Genomic DNA, 17,323 nt, shown 5'->3' on the forward strand with positions numbered 1-17,323 from the left:
CCTCAGCCTCCCAAAGTGCTGGGATTACATAAGCCACCGCACCTGGCCAGGAAGGGTGATTCTTAAGCTGGGGTTCAATGGACACATCCTGTGTGATATGGGGGTCCTGAGAGGCAGACGTGGTTGTTTTCAGAGCCCCCAGTGAAACTGCCTTTCAGTGCCAGTGCCAGGTGGCTGGCAGGCAGCCCTGTGCTCTTGGGAGATGAAGGGGATGGACGTGGTATTTGCCGTGTGCCTTTCCCGGGATGTGTCTTTTGCCTGGCACATGGCCTGATGCCTAGTTGTCTGACCTGCAACCAGGAGTCCCTCCAGGAAACTTGCTTACACTGGCAGACGTCCCATGGCTCCTGTCTGATTCACGTCCAGGTTATGCCTGCCTGACCATCGCTCTGGTGCTGGGGCCTGCCCTGTGTCCCCCACATGCCTGAGAAAACCCAGCCTGGGCAGCCCCTGGTTCTTCCTTGTGGAAGGTGCAAATTCAGTCCCCACCACAATAGGAAACACGTTCAAAGAGTTACTACTCACAGATCCTGGGCAGGGAGGGCGCCGGGAGTGGGGAGGGCCATCCTCCACCCCCAGATCCCATGAGGCAGAAGTGAAGGGTCCGGCAGAAAGAAGAGAGAGCGTGTGGCAACCAGCCGTACGCACAGGGAATGGGGAGTGGTCAGTGCAGTTCACGGTCAAATGCCTGAATGGTCTGATTAGAGGAAGTGCAGGGAGCACGGGGAGCCCAGGCTCCTGGGTGGGAGAGACGCCCCTAAATGCCCATCTCTGGCCACTGGCATGGGCGGTTGAGCGTGGTGTCCTCCTGGTGCCCAGGCTGCAGGCTTGGCCGTGCTGCCTGTTAGAACAGTCCCTACCTACACCACCTATAAGACACATGACACTATACAAAGCCTCGGCACAGGCCGGGGAGTGACACAGGCCGGGGGTGACCGGTGCCGAGGGGCCCTTGGGCGTGGGGCAGATGAGGTGAGAATTGAGCCATCAAGCAGCGAGGCAGCGTGCATGTGAGTCTGCAGGCCGTGGCCGTGTTCATGCGTGTGTCTGTGGGCGTACGTGTGTGGGAAGTCGCAGTAGCTGCTCTGAGGTGACATGGAGGCTGGGCATCAGCGGGTAAGTCCCGGGCACCAGGAGAAGGATCTGTGGGGTCCCCAGCATGGTCCTGCAGAGTTGGATACCTGAGCTCGGTTCCAGCTCAGCCGCCTGCTCTCTGCCAGGGTCCTGTGAGCTTCCCACCTGCCGTGTGAGGGAGCTGACACCTTCCTGGCGGCAGGCGGTGGGGAGGCTGTGGGGCCACACTCTGCGGCTGAGGGAAGGAGGAACTCAGCCCGCTGAGTGTCTTCTCTCATCGAGCCACAAAGGGAACAATGCCTGCCGGGCAAGGGGCTGGGGCCGCATCACGCCTGGGACCCGGATGAGCACTGTCCAGGGCTCCTGTGAACAGGGGTGGGCCTGGGACAGGGGCACCTGGGTGGGAGACATGGGAGAGGCGGCCCCTGGGGGAGAGGGACTTAGCATCCCTTCCAGATGCAGGCCAGCAGCGGGTTCCACAATGTGAAGTGCTTTCTCTGTGGCCTGCACCCTGGGTTACCACATCAGCAGGGTCCTTGGAGCCCCAGTGCCTCCAGAAATGCCAGGGACAGTATCGACAGTGCACTGACGGATGGCACCATGGACTGAACTTTGCCCCCTAAAAGATGGTGGGGTCCCCCCACCTCTGGGCATGGGGCCTTATTGAAAATAGAGTCTTCACAGGTGCCATCAAGTCAAGGTCAGGTCATTAGGGTGGGCCCTAATCCAAGGACTGGTGCGGGGGGGAGGGTGACGTGCGGGTGCAGAGGAGTTGTGTGTTGACCACAGGAGCGATGCCCCTGCCAGCCAAGAAGCACCAGGCCGCTGCGGCCACCCCTGGTCCCCGCCCCCGCCCCATGGCACAGCCCGTCCACACCTAGGTGCTGGATTTCCTCCTGAGCTGGAGACACTCAGACTCCTGTTGTGTTCGGCGCCCCAGGTTGTGACCCCTTGATGCAGCAGCCCAGGAGACCCATAGTCCGGACCGGGACGAGGCCTCAGGCCCTGGCTCACCCCTGATTCGAGGGACTTGTGGGAACAGGCCACTGCTGTCCGTGCCGACCACACCCCAGTCCCTGCATACCCACAGCAGGTGCACTGAGGGTTCCGAGAAAAGCACTGCGTGGGTGCCACTCCCATTTTCCGGGGCTGGCGCCACAGCCGCTCCTCTCCAGAGGCTCTGGGAAGCTCACATGGCGGACTCTGCGGGGGTCGCACTGGCTCCAGGTTCAGCCTGCCACCCTCTGCTGGAAGAGCCCAAACCGTGGCCAAGACCAGGACTGCACGTCAGAGGGGCCGGTCGGCTTCCAGCCAGGCTTCTACCCGCTGAGGCCTGGGCTCTGAGTGGATGCCATGTGGAGTCTCCCCTTGCCCTGCAAAAATGTATCTCCGGTTGGGTGCAGTGGCTCACGCCTGTAATCCCAGCACTTTGGGAGGCCGAGCCAGGTGGATCACTTGAGGTCAGGAGTTCAAGACCAGCCTGGCCAACGTGGTGGAACCCCTTCTCTACTCAAGATACAAAAATTAGCCAGGCGTGATGGCGCGTGCCTGTAATCCCAGCTACTCGAGAGGCTGAGGCAGGGGAATTGCTTGAACCTGGGAGACTCCTTCTCAAAAGTATCTCAGGCCGGGCGCGGTGGCTCAAGCCTGTAATCCCAGCACTTAGGGAGGCCGAGACGGGCGGATCACGAGGTCAGGAGATCAAGACCATCCTGGCTAACACGGTGAAACCCCGTCTCTACTAAAAAAATACAAAAAAATAGCCGGGCAAGGTGGCAGGCGCCTGTAGTCCCAGCTACTCGGGAGGCTGAGGCAGGAGAATGGCGTGAACCCGGGAGGCGGAGCTTGCAGTGAGCTGAGATCCGGCCACTGCACTCCAGCTTGGGCGACAGAGCGAGACTCCGTCTCAAAAAAAAAAAAAAAAAAAAAAAGTATCTCTACTTCTGCCCAGAGCCCACTGTTAGAGATGCATTCCTTAGGCTATTTTTGTTAAAGTGCCTTTGACTTTGTGATGCCTTGCTGAGTGAATTTAGGCCTCTTTTTCCTAGAGTGAGTTGAGAAAGCAGAGAATCCTGGGGATGTGGTTATAGGAGGGGCGGCAGAGGCAGCAATACGGGAGACGGCGTTTTCAGGCCACCCCTCGACGGGGCCGGGTCCTCCCAGGTGTTTTGGATTGGAGGAGGCTGCCTGTAGCTGAGGGCGTCCTCCCTCCCCACCTTCTTCCTCCCTGCATCACATCCTAGGCAGAGGGTTAGGGGTCTCCCATGGAGGCCTCTGGGTTTTCCAGATGGGCTGCCAAGTAGGTTCCCTGGGCTGGGCCACACAGTGGAATATCAGCCCGGTTTGCCTCTTGTTAGCAGGGGATTTGGGGCAGGTTTTCCGAATATCTCTTTTCATCTATGAAACAGGAGCTGACGCTTCTGCCTCCTTCCCGAGGGCCTCAGGAGCCTAAAACCAGGTGGCCCCAATTTAGAGGAATCCTAAGGCACCACCCAGATGCACCCAGAGGATCCTGGGAGGGTGAGGCTGCTGCGGTAGGTGTGCGGGTCCCAGGGTAGAGCAGCTGCAGCTGGGAGACCCTTATTGGAGGCAGCCCCCCGCCCCCCTGCGCACACCTGCAGTTCTGGAAAGGCCTGGGCTGAGTCTTGCGAACCACACCCTGCTGCCGCCGTCTCCGAGTGCCCAAAATGCTGTTTGTGGCTCCTGAGACCCAGGTATAAGAATTACTGGCAGTTTCTTGGGGGCCCAGCCTGGGGCCGGGGGATCGCCATTCCCACCTGACCCCTTTCTATTTTTTTTTTTTTTTTTTTTTTTTTTGAGACGGAGTCTCGCTCTGTCGCCCAGCCCAGGCTGGAGTGCAGTGGCGCGATCTCGGCTCACTGCAAGCTCCGCCTCCCGGGTTCACGCCATTCTCGTGCCTCAGCCTCCCGAGTAGCTGGGACCACAGGCGCCCACAACCGCGCCCGGCTAATTTTTTGTATTTTTAGTAGAGACGGGGTTTCACCGTGGTCTCGATCTCCTGACCTTGTGATCCGCCCGCCTCGGCCTCCCAAAGTGCTGGGATTACAGGCGTGAGCCACCGCGCCCGGCCCCCACCTGACCCCTTTCTAATGGAGAAGTTCCCTGGTCCCTGGGACCTGGAGGCGCTTTCTGGGGAGCAGGGTTCATGCTCCCCACGCTGTTACATAACGTGAAACCGAGGGCGTGCTGCTGCAAGTCTGCGACGGGCCTGGACCCCACGGGGCAGGAGCCCCAGCTCCTCCAGGGTGAGCCCCATCTGGCTTTGTGCCTTGCCGCCAGGCCCTGGTATACTCCAGGGTGGGAGGGAGACCCAGGCTTCCAGGACTCTGCCTAAGAGCAGTGGGTCCACATCCGAGCCGCCACGGCCCATGTGGTCGGAGCGGGCGGCCCTCTGGCTCCAGCTCCGTGCACGCCCCCAACCCCCGACGTGAGGGGCTTCGGCCCACTTTCCTCATGTGGCTGTAGGAGGGGTCCCGGCCTCCCCACTGTCACTGAGACAGCCCCCACGGTATCGGGGTGCAGACATTTGGCTCTACCCAGGGCTTTGTTAACAAGAACAATGGAGCAGGGGTCTTGCTCCGTGCCTGAGGCCTCCTCCCGCCATGGCAGGGTCTGCTGAGCTCCAACAGACCTGAGTTCCCCACTTTGCTGGGGTTCATTCTGAAGTCCTCCCCTGGGCAGACCCTCCCAGACACCAGGTCACCAGAGAGGCGGCCAGGCCCATGAGGAAAGCTGAGGCCGCATCTTCACCCAGACGCTGGCCTGTGGCTCTCAGCTCTCCTGTGGCCTCCATGAGGGGACCTGGAGGGGACAGGCCTGCTCCCTCCAGAATCGTGTGCAGGGACAGGGCGTCCTGAGGAGGGGGTCCTGGGCTTCCTCTGACAGCCCCCTGGGAGCGGCAGCAGTGGGAGGCCTTGGTTCAACCGGGAGGGGACAGGGTTCCGCTTCCTCGGCATTCGCAAGTAGCCCAGTGCTTGGGAGTGGGTGCTCGGCGGGGCTGAGTTTGGAGGTGGCCCAGTGTTTGACACTGGAGCAGGCCAAAGGTGACGGCGATGGCTCCTTGTCCGGGCTCCACTCCGTCCCCTCACTCTGGGCACTGCTGGCTTGTAGGAGGCTTGTGGCTGCGGTTCAGGGAGGGAGGGAGGGCAGTCGCATCGTCTGAGGCCAGCGGGACAAGCACACAGGGACAGGCTTTGGTCCCTTTCAGAGGCCACAGTCTGTTAAAACCGCTCCTATCCATAGCATGAGCGCCAGTGGGACCCCGGGGAGTCTTTCTCCTGCCCACCCTGGGCCCAGTGCCTGCCCCGGCCTTGCTGAGTCCCCAGCACAGTGGTCACAGTGCGGAGCCAAGAGGGGGCCTCAGAGCTGAGGGTGACACAGAGTAGGGGGCCTCAGACCGGCCCAAGTCGGGATTTGCCCCCTGAGGCACCTGCCATGGAATTGGAGGCCTGGGGCAGAGCAGAGCAAGGGAGGCCAGGCAGTTCCCAGCCCCAGCCCGTCCACGCCTCCCACAACATGCTGGCTCCTCTCCCTTCCCCGAGGCGGCGAGAAGCCGCTCAGTGATTTGAAGGTGCTTTGTCCTCCCCAGGTGAGGCGCAGAGACTCAGGCGTCACCTCCCCGAGGGCTGCTGTTGAGGCCACGGCCTGCCCAGACAGGGCCCAGAGCTGTCTCCAGGCTTCCTGGGCACCCAGGGTCATGCCCTCGTGACGGCTCCGTGTCACCCTACGGTCAGATGTGGAGCAGGCTTGGATGTGGAGCGCTGCCCCCATCGCTGCTCCTGCTGGGAGGCGGGTGGCGGGTGGGCTGCCCAAGGGGTGAGACAGGCTTGGCCAGTGGCCAGGTGGTGAACACATGGCCGGGACTGTCGGCCTCACGGGGCACCAGTCAGAGGCCCACATGGCTCCAGGGGACACTGTGTCTCAAGCCTCCTTCTGGAAGGCCACAGGGAAGGGCAGGCTGGCAGGTGGCTCTGCTGTTCCCTGGAGTTTGGTGCTGCCTGGTGAGGGCCTCCCAGACACAGGATCATGTCATCAGGGGTCGAAGAGTAGTAAGAAGGGGAGGTGGGGACTCCAGTGGCCCTTGGCGAGGGCAATCGGAAGTCAGCCCTGCTCCCTAGGGGGTAAGCGTCTCCCCTTAAGTGACAACTGGTAGAGGCTCCTGTGTGTCCAGCCCAAGCCGTGGCCTTCAGGGTGAGGACAGCCACCTGCCCTGCAAGTAAACAATCCAGAACAGAGGATGGAAACACTCCTTAACTGAGAGGGGCAGGGAGAAGGCAGGAAACAGTGACTGGTCTATGATGGCCACAGCCGCCGTGGGGCTGGCAAGCAGGTGATCCTTGTTGGCCTGAGGCCCTGGGAGACTGGAGAACAGAGGATCCCATGGCCCCGACAGTGACCCCTCAGAGAGCTACAGGCAGTTGGCGTAACCCTCAGTATGCTCAGAAGCCAATCCAGGGGTCGCTGAGGTGGTGCACACCTGTGGTCCCAGTGACACAGGAGGTCAGGGCGAGCGGATCACTTGAGCCCAGGAGACAGAGGCTGTGGCGAGCCGCACCACTGCACTCCAGCCTGGGTGACAGAGTGTGACCCCACCTCTAAGAAAAAGAAGGTCAGCCTAGGAGTCCGAACCCCAGCAGCCCTGCGGGTGCAGGAACCAGGTGGTCCTCTCAGAGGGAGGAGGGCCAGTGCCCATGTCTAAATGGCTCTGTGGGACCCTCCATGGCTGAGTGAGGCTCGGGCCCCGGGTACACACGGGCTGCAGGCTGCACCCCCAGCATGAGGGGTCTGGGGAGGACACAGGCGACCTCCAACACAGACACAGCTGGTGATTCCACACGTGGAGCATAAAACCCAGTCGAGGCTGCTGGAGATGCTCTGAGACATTTTATTTAAACTTTTTTTAAAAAGACAGCAATAAGGCCGGGTGCGGTGGCTCAAGCCTGTAATCCCAGCACTTTGGGAGGCCGAGACGGGCGGATCACGAGGTCAGGAGATCGAGACCATCCTGGCTAACTCGGTGAAACCCCGTCTCTATTAAGAAATACAAAAAACTAGCCGGGCGAGGTGGCGGGTGCCTGTAGTCCCAGCTACTCGGGAGGCTGAGGCTGGAGAATGGCGTGAACCCGGGAGGCGGAGCTTGCAGTGAGCTGAGATCCGGCCACTGCACTCCAGCCTGGGTGACAGAGCGAGACTCCGTCTCAAAAAAAAAAAAAAAAGACAGCAATAATTAATGCCAAGAACAGAAAAGAGTGTTGACGTGTTGCTCAGCCCGCCAAGCGGGTCCCTGCCCAGGCCAAGCTCTGCCACCGCTGGGTGCCGTCCCCTCCCGCAGCGGGGCATAGTCAGCTTTGAAGGTGACAGGGGGCCAAGGCCAGGACTCTGGGTGGAGGAGGCCCCTGCTCTGCCGGCCCTGCCTCTGCTGGGAGCGGCCACAGCCTGTGGCTGGGATGCTGGGATTTCTTCCTAGTCATCAAAGAGAAACGCACAAACCTCAAGGACCCAGACACACAGTGGGTGGCCCCGGGCAGACGCCACGGCTCGCCTGAGCTCTGGCAGCTGCCCCACTGCTCCTTCCCTCCTTGCCCCAATCCCCCAATGCTTGTTTTGATTTTTTTTTTAAAAAATATAATTTTGTAAATATTCCATAAAAATACTATTATTCCTAGTCAAACACAGATATTGCAATATGAAGAGTAACTGTTCTGTCTTTGCTCTATAAAACGTGAAAAGATTATCACACTGGATAATATAGAAAAGATGCCAGGATTCCTAAGTATCACAAAAGCCAGTACCAAATGCGCAAGGTGGAAGCGGGTCGGGCTGGGCAGGGTGGCAGCCTGGGCTCCTCCGGCTCGACTGCAGAGCATGGCTCACGCGCCGCCGGTCCCTTCTTCCCACGAGAGGGCATCATGGCTTTGAAGACACAGCGGCGGCTCCAGGTCCCAGTGGCCAGCCCTGCCCAAGGAGGCCGCCTGCTCGGCCAGAAGCACCGAAGAACCCAGCGACGCCGGTGGGACCAGGCGGCCCTGCTCTGGCAGCCTCAGCAGCTGGTCCGTCTTCAGGCCCAGAGGCTTGGCCCCGGCTCCCGTCCTGCGCAGGTGCAGGTTCCTCCTGGTCCGGTGGGGCGTGCTCCCGAGCAGGTGCCAGGTGCGACACAGGAGCCCAGGCCTGTCCCTCAAGCGGGGACATCCCTGACCCCAGATGCAGGCGGGTGGCTGCGCTTCCCTTCAGTTCTCTGAGAGAGACAGGGCCAGGGCGGCCTGGAAGGCGGCCTCCTCATCAATGCTGTAGTCCTGGAAACAGGAAGGAGAGACGCACCGGGCTTGAGGGGGACAGGAAGGAGAGGTCCCCTCTGCCCATTACCCACACAGGCGTGTCCACCCCTCCTGCCTCCCTCCAGCAGGACACAGGAAGGACCCAGCTCTGTTGTTCCCACCGGCATGGGGCCTGCACAGTCCTCCTGGGGGGTGAGAAGGTGCTGACTAGAAGGCGTGACCATCACCCGCTGGGTAGGCGGGCACTCGGACGGCTGCTGGTTCAGCTCGGACTCTAAGCCCTGGGGTTTCCGAGGTGAGCAGGCCGGCCAGGGCTCCCTGACCTCTAACAATTTGCATTCTCAGGCAGGTGGAGCGTGGGTCCTGGACGGCTGGCAGGGGGAGTGACAGCCATCGCCAGGACTGTTAGCCAGGGCCAGGAATGAACAGGGTTGGGCAGGGTAGGGGCCGCACCAGGAGTAAAGAGTTTGTGCGAGTGTCTGCAGGCCTGGGGGCCAGGTGCGTGCCTGACCCGCGGCGAGTAGGAAAGGGAGACAGGGCTGGAGTGTTCAATGTTGATGGAAGTCCTTCCACCTCTCTCCAGAAAGCTTCCAGAAGGAAGCCTGGCTCACCCTCGCGGGTGTGTGGTCCACATCCCTGAGAGGCCTGGGCACCCTCTAGTGGCCACTCGAACTCAGCTGCCATCACTCCCCATCTGCAGGCAACCCCCACAAAACCCGGGGAATGTGGTCACCTGAAACGAGGCTTCTGTTTCTGGCTTCCTCTGAACCCTGCGGACCCTGAGGCTGGCGAGGGGCCTGAGCAGGAGGAGGGTGAATGAGGGAGGAGGAGGTGGGGGAGGACAGTGCGGCGGGACGCCTACCACAAAGGTGTCATAGGAGAACTTGTGTCGGTGAAGCAGGTGCTGCAGGAAGTTGGCGCTCTTGTAGCTGGGGTCCCCCCAGGGCATTGCTGAGCAGATGGGGCACACCTGGAACAGGCACTGGGGTCAAGCCGAGCTGGACCGGGGAGAGGCGCGGTGGCCGCAGTGGGACTGGGGGCCCTCCCCTGAGCCCTGCCAGTGCTGCCTCAGCCTGGGAAGGCACCCCAGACCTGGAGGCATGTGCCCTGGTGACAACTGAGTTATTCAGTGTGCGTCACCCTGAAGGACTTACGGACACTCCCTGGTTTCCAGCAGGTGCTGCTGGGGCAGCCAAGTCCCCACCCTGGGTCCCAGGAGGCTTTGTGGCCTGGGCACCCCCGGACTCGCTGGGAGCAGGCTCCTGGGCCTGGCACTGTCCCCCACAGGCCTCCCCTCGCGCAAGCGTCTCTCGAGGCAGGCGCCATCCCCCACAGGCCTCCCCTCGTGCAAGCGTCTCTCGGGGCGGGCGCCGCTCACCACGCGGTTGGGGTCGCTGCGGTGGCTTTCCACACAGTGCTTCACCAGCTCCTGCTGGTCCAGGTTGCGGGCGCCGCAGTACGGGCAGGCGAAGGTGGACCTGTTGGGGATGTTGCTGGCAGGGCAGGGGTAGAGTGAGTGGCACGGCTAGGGGTCTAGGGGCCCTGCCTCCCCGCTTCTCTCAAACACAGGTGTGGCCCCAGGCCTGCCCTCTGTAGGCTGCAGGAGCGTGGCAATGGCTGGGTGCCCCCTGTGCCTCTGCACACCGTGGCCTCCTGAGGACACACCCAGGACCCTCGTCCACCCCACACAACTAGGCCAGCCAAACGGCAGAGACGCTGCTGGTGCTGCCCTGGGAGGAACCATCTCTCGGCCCATCCACCTGCTGGGAGGTGATGTGTGGGCCTGGCCTGTGCCCTCCTCTTGCTCCCCACACCTTAGGTGTCCCTACCTCAGGGGGCCTGGTGGGTATGCCAGGGAGGGCAGCACAGGTGCCTTCCTGCAGGGTGGCAAAGGGGGTCTACTTCCCCAGAGTAGACCCGGCCCCGGGTGACTCCCCAAGCCTCTCTGGGATGGGGCGCTGCACTTGCTCCCAGAACGAGGAAACCGCTGAGGATGGTTCCTCTCCCCTGTACTGCAGGGCGCCTACCTGGGGATAGGCTGGGATGTGGGCACCACGGGGACGAACTTGGGGCAGTTGGCCATCTGCTCCTGGACCTTTAGGCAGGACGAAATGTGGATTCTCATCTTTGCCAGGGTCACCTAGGAGACAGGGCAGGGAGGGCAAGGCGGTCCTGAGAATCTGGAAGGGCCGTCCTGGGGAGGCTGAGACCTCAGGTGTCCAGGACCAGAGAACTGTAAGCAAGTGTCTGTGTCGCCAGCAGCAGAGGGATCCGGTCCCTTCTGCTGCTAAAACAATCACAGGCAATGGGCAGCCACCACTCCATGGCCAAAAGCAAATCACTGCAGGATGATCTGGCTGAGGGCAGAAACCTGGCTGGAGAAGGGTGGTGGGAAACAGGCAAGGAGACCTCTGGCGCCTACGGGAGTTCAAATACTTGCTCCAGAAAAAGGAAGAGGCCAGGTGGAGGCCACTCAGAAATGCCCCAGGCTGGGGACAGATGCTCTGTGGGACTGAGGGGCAAGCCGGGGATGCTTCCATGGGGGCAGGGCGCCATCCTCCACCCACAGCACACTCACTGTCCAGGGCAATAGGTCACAAGACCGCAGGTGCCTGAGATCCTCCTGGACACAAGCCTAGCACCCAACTCTGCCCAGGGCTGCTGGACTCCAAGGGACGCGCCACATCCCAGCAAGGTGCTGGGAGACAGTCACATCTGAAGACAGATTAGAGAACCGTGCCGCTGTGGTGTGGGGGAGGCCGCTCTGCATGTGACCCATTCTGATCCTTTCTGTCTGCCCAGGAGAGAGGAACTCTGAGCATGGGAGAGACGGGAGCTGCCCAAGCACCCGAGGCCACAGCCTGCTCAGCGGCACCACTCTGGAGTCCGGGGCAGCCCCTGGACATCTGGACCTTTGACCTCGAGGACAAACCACCGAGGGGCCACGTACCAGTGTGAGTGCTTCATAGAACTTATTAACCTGAGATGTGGCAATGTCGGGAAATGCAAATGCAAAATCAATTCTAGCTGCTCAGTCCTATGGAAGCCACTGAAAGAAAGGGGCACTAGCTGGGCCCTCTCCACCCTGAAGTGGATGTGCCAGGGAGGGCCATGGGTGTGGGCCAGGCTCCAGGACAGGATGGAGATGGGGGCCAACAAGGCCTATGACAAGCTGCAGGCCCTTAGGCTGCTCTGATGTGGGTGTGTCAGTGCCCATCAGCCCAGCTCTGGCACTCCTGGCAGCTGGAGGGTGCTCGGCCCTTAGATGTCCTTGACTCTGCCTATCGCCCTTGTGACCTTGCAGCCCCCAGCACTGTCCCCAGTATCGGCTGGCAGGGGAAGGCTGCATTGGGAAGGTTTCAGCTCAGGTCCCTAGTCCCTACCCTGGCCACAACCCACATGGGTTCCCCTGGCCCGGGCTAGGCGGCTCTGACAGTGCTGCCCCCATCGGGCTGGCCCCCCCAGCTGTCACCACGGGAAGTGAGAGATGAAAACGGGAGGGGAGGGGAGGGAGGCGCCGGGGCCGGCTTCCTGGTGCAGAAGCAGAGACTGTGATTAGTCAACAGGAAAGAGAGATGGCCCCGGCCCCCGCCCTCTGTGGAACCCGTGGGCTGAGGCTGCCCATCGAGTGACCCCCGGCTCCAGGATGGCCCGAGCAGGCGGGTACCTTTTTGTTGCAGCCTCGACAGGGCGCTTTGTAGGACGAGAGCTGCTTCTCCACGTGGGTGGCCTTGTCCACCTTCTTGGGGTCGAAGGGCAGGCGGCAGAGTGGGCACAGTGGGGACGGCACCTGCAGGCAGGGCTGGAGGCACTCCCCGCAGAACCTGCAGGGCACAAGGGCCTGAGTGCCAGCCCGCCGCTGGGGTCTCCCGAACCGCACCGCAGGCCTCTCTCGGGGCCCTTCTTAGGACCCAGCATTTGTGGGGTCCACAGGGGCAGCTCCCCCTACTGCTATCGCCGTCTCTGGAAATGGTCACTCCTATGTCCAAGGCCCACCAGCTGGACGGGACCCATCTGCCTAAAGGGTGGCCCCGGTCCTTCCTGACAGTAGGGCCCTGTGGTTTTCTGGCTAGGGGCAGAGCCGTGGCTATGGCTGTCCCCACACGTGGGCCAGAGGAGCTCCCATAGGCAGGAGCCTCGCGCTTGGCCTACCAGGTTTACCCTCACATGGCAGCAACTGGGTGGGCTGCAGGGCACAGGGACAGCCCGGGAACTCTGGAAACTCCCCCAGTTCCACCCTCTGGAGGATAAAACCTCAAACAATTGTGGGAAAGGAAACTGCCAGGCCCCAGGGGCTCTAGACGCATTGGACAGGGAAGGGCCAAAGCCAGCCAAGTGGCAGCACACCCTGAGGGTGGGTGGCAGTCACCAGGCTTGGGACAGCTTCGCAGGCAGGAGGGGGTCCTGCTCCACCTAGGTGGAGGCTCGGGTCCTGGGCACCGTTGAGGCACCTGAGGCTCCCATGGGCCCTGACTCTCGGCACTGCCCCTGGAGACACCACATCGTGAGGACAGACTGAGAGTCCCGCAGCCCCATGTGCACTCCAGGCTCCGGCAGCAGGGGCTTCCTTGGGCTCACACACCCTCCTGCTGGTATCTATAACAGCCTCCCACTCTGCAGATGCACACACCCCTTGGAGGGGAGGACCACCAGCCAGCGGGAGCACCACCAGCCAGCGGGAGCACCACCAGCCAGCGGGAGCACCACCAGCCAGCGGGAGCACCACCAGCCAGCGGGAGCACCACCAGCCAGCGGGAGCACCACCAGCCAGCGGGAGCACCAGGCGCGAAAGCCTCCAGCGCAGGCACAGAGAAGGAGCTTAATACCAGGGCAGCCATATCCGGCCTCGTGAGGAGCACAATGGGGACAGCTGAGCTGCGGCAAGGAGCTGGAACTGAGGCGGAGCCCCTCAGCCCCAGGAAGGCTGCAGGACAGGGGGCGTGCAGGGCTGGTGCAGGAGCCCCACTGGACAGAGGGGCTGTGGGCAGGCCCTGAGTTCACAAACGACTCAGTTGAATTCAGGGCCAGAGTCCTCTTTGCTGTCAAGAGATTTCCTCATCCCTCTCAAGAAAAGGTCCTTCCTGCAAGGAGGAAGGCTGAGGACCTCAGGCAAAGGCGGCCAAGTGGGCATCTTAAGTCCCTCCTGCTGTCCCCCAGGCCCTCTTTCCCACCACTGGATTCGCACGGAGCCACCACCTAGCTGGCGGCTCCCACATTAAACTTTGTGTGAAAGAAAGTGGGACTCCGCTTGAGACCTGTCAGAAAGTGAACAAGCCTTTTCCTGCAAAGAGGTTGCTCACCTTACCCGAAGCCTCACCAGGCGCCCCGGCAGGTCTGCGGAGGAGACACCCACACCAGGCGCCCCAGCAGGTATTTCCAGGGTCATCCCTGGCACTGACCCCTGGATTCCAGCCAGGGGGTCCGCCTACTTCGCCTGATCACGGGAGGAAGGTGTTGGCAAGATGGACCACATGGGGAGGCCTCAGGGAGACCCCCATACTCAGGCAGGGAGAAGTGGAAACAGCCCAGGTGCCCGTCGGTAAACGCGTGAAGAGACAAAGTGTGGCATGCACACGCACGGAAAGGGCGTTCGGCTAGGAAGAGGCGCCACGCACTAGGAGGCCTGGAAAACAGTGCAGGGCAGACAGCAAGCACGGCCCACCCGTGTCGTAGGAGTCCACTCACACTCAACGTCCAGCAGAGACAAACCCAGTGACCAGAAAGCAGAGGAGTGGTTGGCAGGCGAGGGGGAGGGCCCTGGGTTTCTTTCTGGGGTGGAAAGAATCTTCTAGAATTGCATTGATTGTTGCATAATTGCAAACACACTGGAAACGACTGGACGGTGCACCTCCCAAGTGAACCCCGAGCTGTCAGAGACCAGGGGAGTCTCGGCTGCACAGCACGGCCACGGGCTGAGGGGAAGGAAAGGGTCCCGGGCAGAGCTTGGGAAGACAGGAAAGGTGCCCAGAAGGTTGGCTGGGAGGAAGACAGCCTCGTCCTCCCCAGAAGGACTCAGGGAAGACACAAGAGGGAACCCAGGGCAGCTGGGCCCAAGGAGCAGGAGGCAGAACGAGGCACCCGCACGGTGGATGCACTATCAGCCTAGTTTCCAGTGACGGCCAGCCTGGTGTTCAGAGAGCCAGCAGCCGGGAGCAGTGCCCGCCTCCCCCACAGGAAGTTCCTGTCTGCACCCACCCAGGGGCTTGTGCTGAGCAGCTTCTCCGCTGAAGGAAGTGGCTGAGGGCGATGGGTGTGGGGGTGTCGACAGCCTTGCAAAGGGAGGGGCGATCACGCACTGGCCCTCCCAGCAGACACCCGGCTGCTGATGTGTCTCCTACACTGGCCGCTGCACGAGCTGAAGAGCTAGGACGGCCCGTGCTTTAGGGATCTGCCTGGCTGGCAGGCCAGCACCCTCAGCAAGCCCCAGAGCTGTCTTGCACGGGTGGAGGCTGCTCTCACAGCCCTTCCAGACAGGTTCATGATCATGCGTGTCCTGGCCCACAGGCTTCTGGTTACAGAGATGGCTCACTGCTAGGACTGTCCCCTGAATGACAACAGCTCCTGCTGGGCCCCAGGGGAACTCCTGCCCGAGGGCTAGAGCAGGGTGCACGCCCCCACACTGGGATACTCTTGCCATGAGAGATCTACCCTGGAGGAGGAAGCTGCTCTGGTTGGGGGGCTTGCAGAGGGGACAGAACCAGACCAACAACAGACTTCCGAAGGGAACCCGAAGAGCCTTTAAACTTTCTGTGGTCATTTGCATGCATGCCTTAGCAACACCAACAAGAAACAGAAAGTTAGAAGCAGAGAGAGAACAGCCAGAAAACAAAAGCCAGTAGGAAAAGTCGGGGAGAAAAATCTTTGAAAGGCAAAGGCTGTGTGAAAAGCTCTTGCAGTGAGACTAGGAAGGTTATCATTCTACCAAGAGAAGCGTGGGGGAGGGGAGTTTGTAGGAAAGATGCTCCAAATTCCATGGAGTTCTGGATTCTGTGTTACGGAAACCACATTTTAGGAAAAGACGTATTTGCAAAGGGCAAATACCAGTTTGTGCAGGCTAGGAAAGTGGAGGTGCCGTGGGCAGCCACAGCAGGGTGAAGGTGTCGACACCCAAAGCCTACGGGAGGCTTTTCTAAAACGAGGCCTAAGTCAAGCCTCAGTGCTCAGTAACAGATGAGAAAGTGCAGAAGGCACCTTCAAACACCCGGTACTACCTGCTCCCAAGAAGGAAGTCCCACCAGGCGCGGTGGCTCACGCCTGTCATCCCAGCACTTTGGGAGGCTGAGGTGGGCAGGTCACCAGAGGTCAGGAGTTCGAAACCAGCCTGGCCAACATGGTGAAACCCCATGTCTACTAAAAATACAACAATTAGCCAGGCATGGTGGCGGGTGCCTGTAATCCCAGCTACTCAGGAGGCTGCGGCAGAAGGATCACTTGAACCCAGGAGGTGGAGGTTGTGGTGAGCCGAGATGGTGCCACTGCGCTCCAGCCTGGGTGACAAGGGCAAGACTCTCTCAAAAAAAAAAAAAAAAAACCCGTTCAGAGACTGCCCCACCAAAATGTCACAGCTAAGTGAGATGGAGGAGCAGGGGCAGAGCCTTTAGCAGCCTCACAAGAGAAGTAGGTAGAGCTGTCCCAGCGTGGGCAGGCGCCTGTGCCGCCTGACACAGGTAATGAAGGCAGCTCTGCATCCTGACACTGGCCCAGCCACCTCCGTGGGTGACCAGCACACACCCACCTAGCAGTCCCAGCTTACTCTGTACCAGGAGCCTCTGAAGTCAGCTGCCTTTGCTTGCAAAATGTTCAAGAGCCTCCTACCAGCCTGGGTGCACCCCCCTCCACTCCACCACCTCAGCAGCTTGGATGTCTGCGGGGAAGCCCTCCTGCTCTCTCTGTACCCTGCCACTGCTAATTGTGCTCAAGAGCTGTATTATTCAGCACTTAGGAGAGAGCAGACACTCTGATCTCGGCTTCCTCCCAACGGGGCTGGCAGTTCCAGAATACTTGAACACAGCTCTCCACTAGGAGAGCCACGTCCTCGAGTTTCTGTTCCTGAAACACCCTAGAGGAGCCGGCTGTGAGCCCTGGCGCAGCTGGAAACCCCAGCAAGGTGGTTAGGGTCTACTCCTCTGTGGACCAGCCTGCCTGGCTACTCAGTGATCGGTGTGACCCAAGTTCTCCTTCAAACAAAACATAAGAACATCAGACTCCAAACAAGCCCCTCTAAACTTTAGGAAACTCCTTTCCTCTGTAGTCAAAACAGGCAGACAGCGGGTCCGAACAAGAGTTGATAGCAAAAGCCACAAGTCATTTATTTACAGCTGCCCATTCCAGCCCCACAAGCCCAAATCCACCACCACTAGCGGAGCGGTGGCACCTGCTGCCCTCTGAGTACCCGAGCGCCCGCCGCAGTCCCCGGGGACCCCAGGGTTGGGCAGGGCCGCAGGTCGCCCCGTGAACCGAAGCAGCAGTCGCACCGGCGCCTGCGGCTGGCGCGAAGGAGGTTGGGCGGAGGATGAATGCGCCCAGAACGGCAGCGGCGGCGCCGCACAGGGGAACCTGGACCCCACGCGACCCGAGGCCCCGCGCGCCCAGTCCGGGGCTGCACCGGGACGGCCGCCGGCCTCGCGACCCCTCCCGCGGCGGGGCACGGCCCCCTCCCCGCGGCCCCCGGGCGGGCGCGCTCACGTGTGGCCGCAGCTGCCGATGGCCACGGGCCGGTGATAGACCTCCAGGCAGATGGGGCAGGTGTACTGCGCCTCCAGGCCGCTGTCGCCGCCCGCCGGCCCGGCCGGTGGCTGCCGCTGCTGAGCCGAGGCCACCAGGCTGCGGAACATCGCCATCCCGGGGCCAGGCCCGCGCCGACCGCCTCCCGCTGTCCTGGCCTGGCCCGGCCCGCTCGTCACGGCCGTTACTGCGCCGCGCTGACGTCATCGGAGGGCGCCGCCCCCAGCCGC

General features: G+C 61.4%; 2 protein-coding genes across 9 annotated transcripts; one reads left to right on the forward strand and one right to left on the reverse strand.

Annotated features, from left to right (window-relative positions):
* The first annotated feature begins 888 nt into the window (after window positions 1–888).
* Window positions 889–15,098, forward strand: LOC144338178 (uncharacterized). 4 transcript variants are annotated; one of them, XM_077986744.1, is made up of 3 exons: window positions 889–1,116; window positions 11,172–11,323; window positions 12,990–15,098. In XM_077986744.1, exons 1-3 carry the CDS (start codon window positions 1,096–1,098, stop codon window positions 13,219–13,221), a joined length of 405 nt encoding a protein of 134 aa, XP_077842870.1. In that variant the 5' UTR covers window positions 889–1,095; the 3' UTR covers window positions 13,222–15,098. The 4 variants fall into 4 exon arrangements, with proteins under 4 accessions (XP_077842870.1, XP_077842869.1, XP_077842872.1 ...); XM_077986743.1 differs by lacking the exon at window positions 889–1,116 and adding an exon at window positions 3,603–3,788; XM_077986746.1 differs by lacking the exon at window positions 889–1,116 and adding an exon at window positions 8,401–8,664.
* Window positions 6,966–17,292, reverse strand: RNF166 (ring finger protein 166). 5 transcript variants are annotated; one of them, XM_077986737.1, is made up of 7 exons: window positions 17,055–17,292; window positions 12,037–12,193; window positions 10,397–10,509; window positions 9,748–9,862; window positions 9,232–9,339; window positions 8,462–8,554; window positions 6,966–8,387 (listed from the first exon to the last, which is right to left on the reverse strand). In XM_077986737.1, exons 1-7 carry the CDS (start codon window positions 17,207–17,209, stop codon window positions 8,322–8,324), a joined length of 807 nt encoding a protein of 268 aa, XP_077842863.1. In that variant the 5' UTR covers window positions 17,210–17,292; the 3' UTR covers window positions 6,966–8,321. The 5 variants fall into 5 exon arrangements, with proteins under 5 accessions (XP_077842863.1, XP_077842864.1, XP_028696935.1 ...); XM_077986738.1 differs by lacking the exon at window positions 17,055–17,292 and adding an exon at window positions 13,670–13,809; XM_028841102.2 differs by lacking the exon at window positions 8,462–8,554.
* Between the last annotated feature and the right edge of the window lie 31 nt (window positions 17,293–17,323).

Source organism: Macaca mulatta, chromosome 20 (assembly GCF_049350105.2).
Source record: "Macaca mulatta isolate MMU2019108-1 chromosome 20, T2T-MMU8v2.0, whole genome shotgun sequence".
Lineage (NCBI taxonomy): Eukaryota > Metazoa > Chordata > Mammalia > Primates > Cercopithecidae > Macaca > Macaca mulatta.

Bases quoted from the DNA above. Each gene is read 5' to 3' on its own strand.
- LOC144338178 (XM_077986743.1), top strand. From the start codon at position 3,762: ATGCTGTTTGTGGCTCCTGAGACCCAG. The intron at 3,789-11,171 runs GTATAAGAATTA...CTGTCTGCCCAG, and splicing joins TTGTGGCTCCTGAGACCCAG to GAGAGAGGAACTCTGAGCAT. The intron at 11,324-12,989 runs GTGAGTGCTTCA...CCCACTCTGCAG, and splicing joins CCGAGGGGCCACGTACCAGT to ATGCACACACCCCTTGGAGG.
- RNF166 (XM_077986737.1), bottom strand. From the start codon at position 17,209: ATGGCGATGTTCCGCAGCCTGGTGGCCTCGGCTCAGCAGCGGCAGCCA. The intron at 10,510-12,036 runs GTACCCGCCTGC...CCTGTCTCCTAG, and splicing joins GTCGAGGCTGCAACAAAAAG to GTGACCCTGGCAAAGATGAG. The intron at 9,863-10,396 runs GTAGGCGCCCTG...CTGCCCTGCCAG, and splicing joins ACATCCCAGCCTATCCCCAG to CAACATCCCCAACAGGTCCA.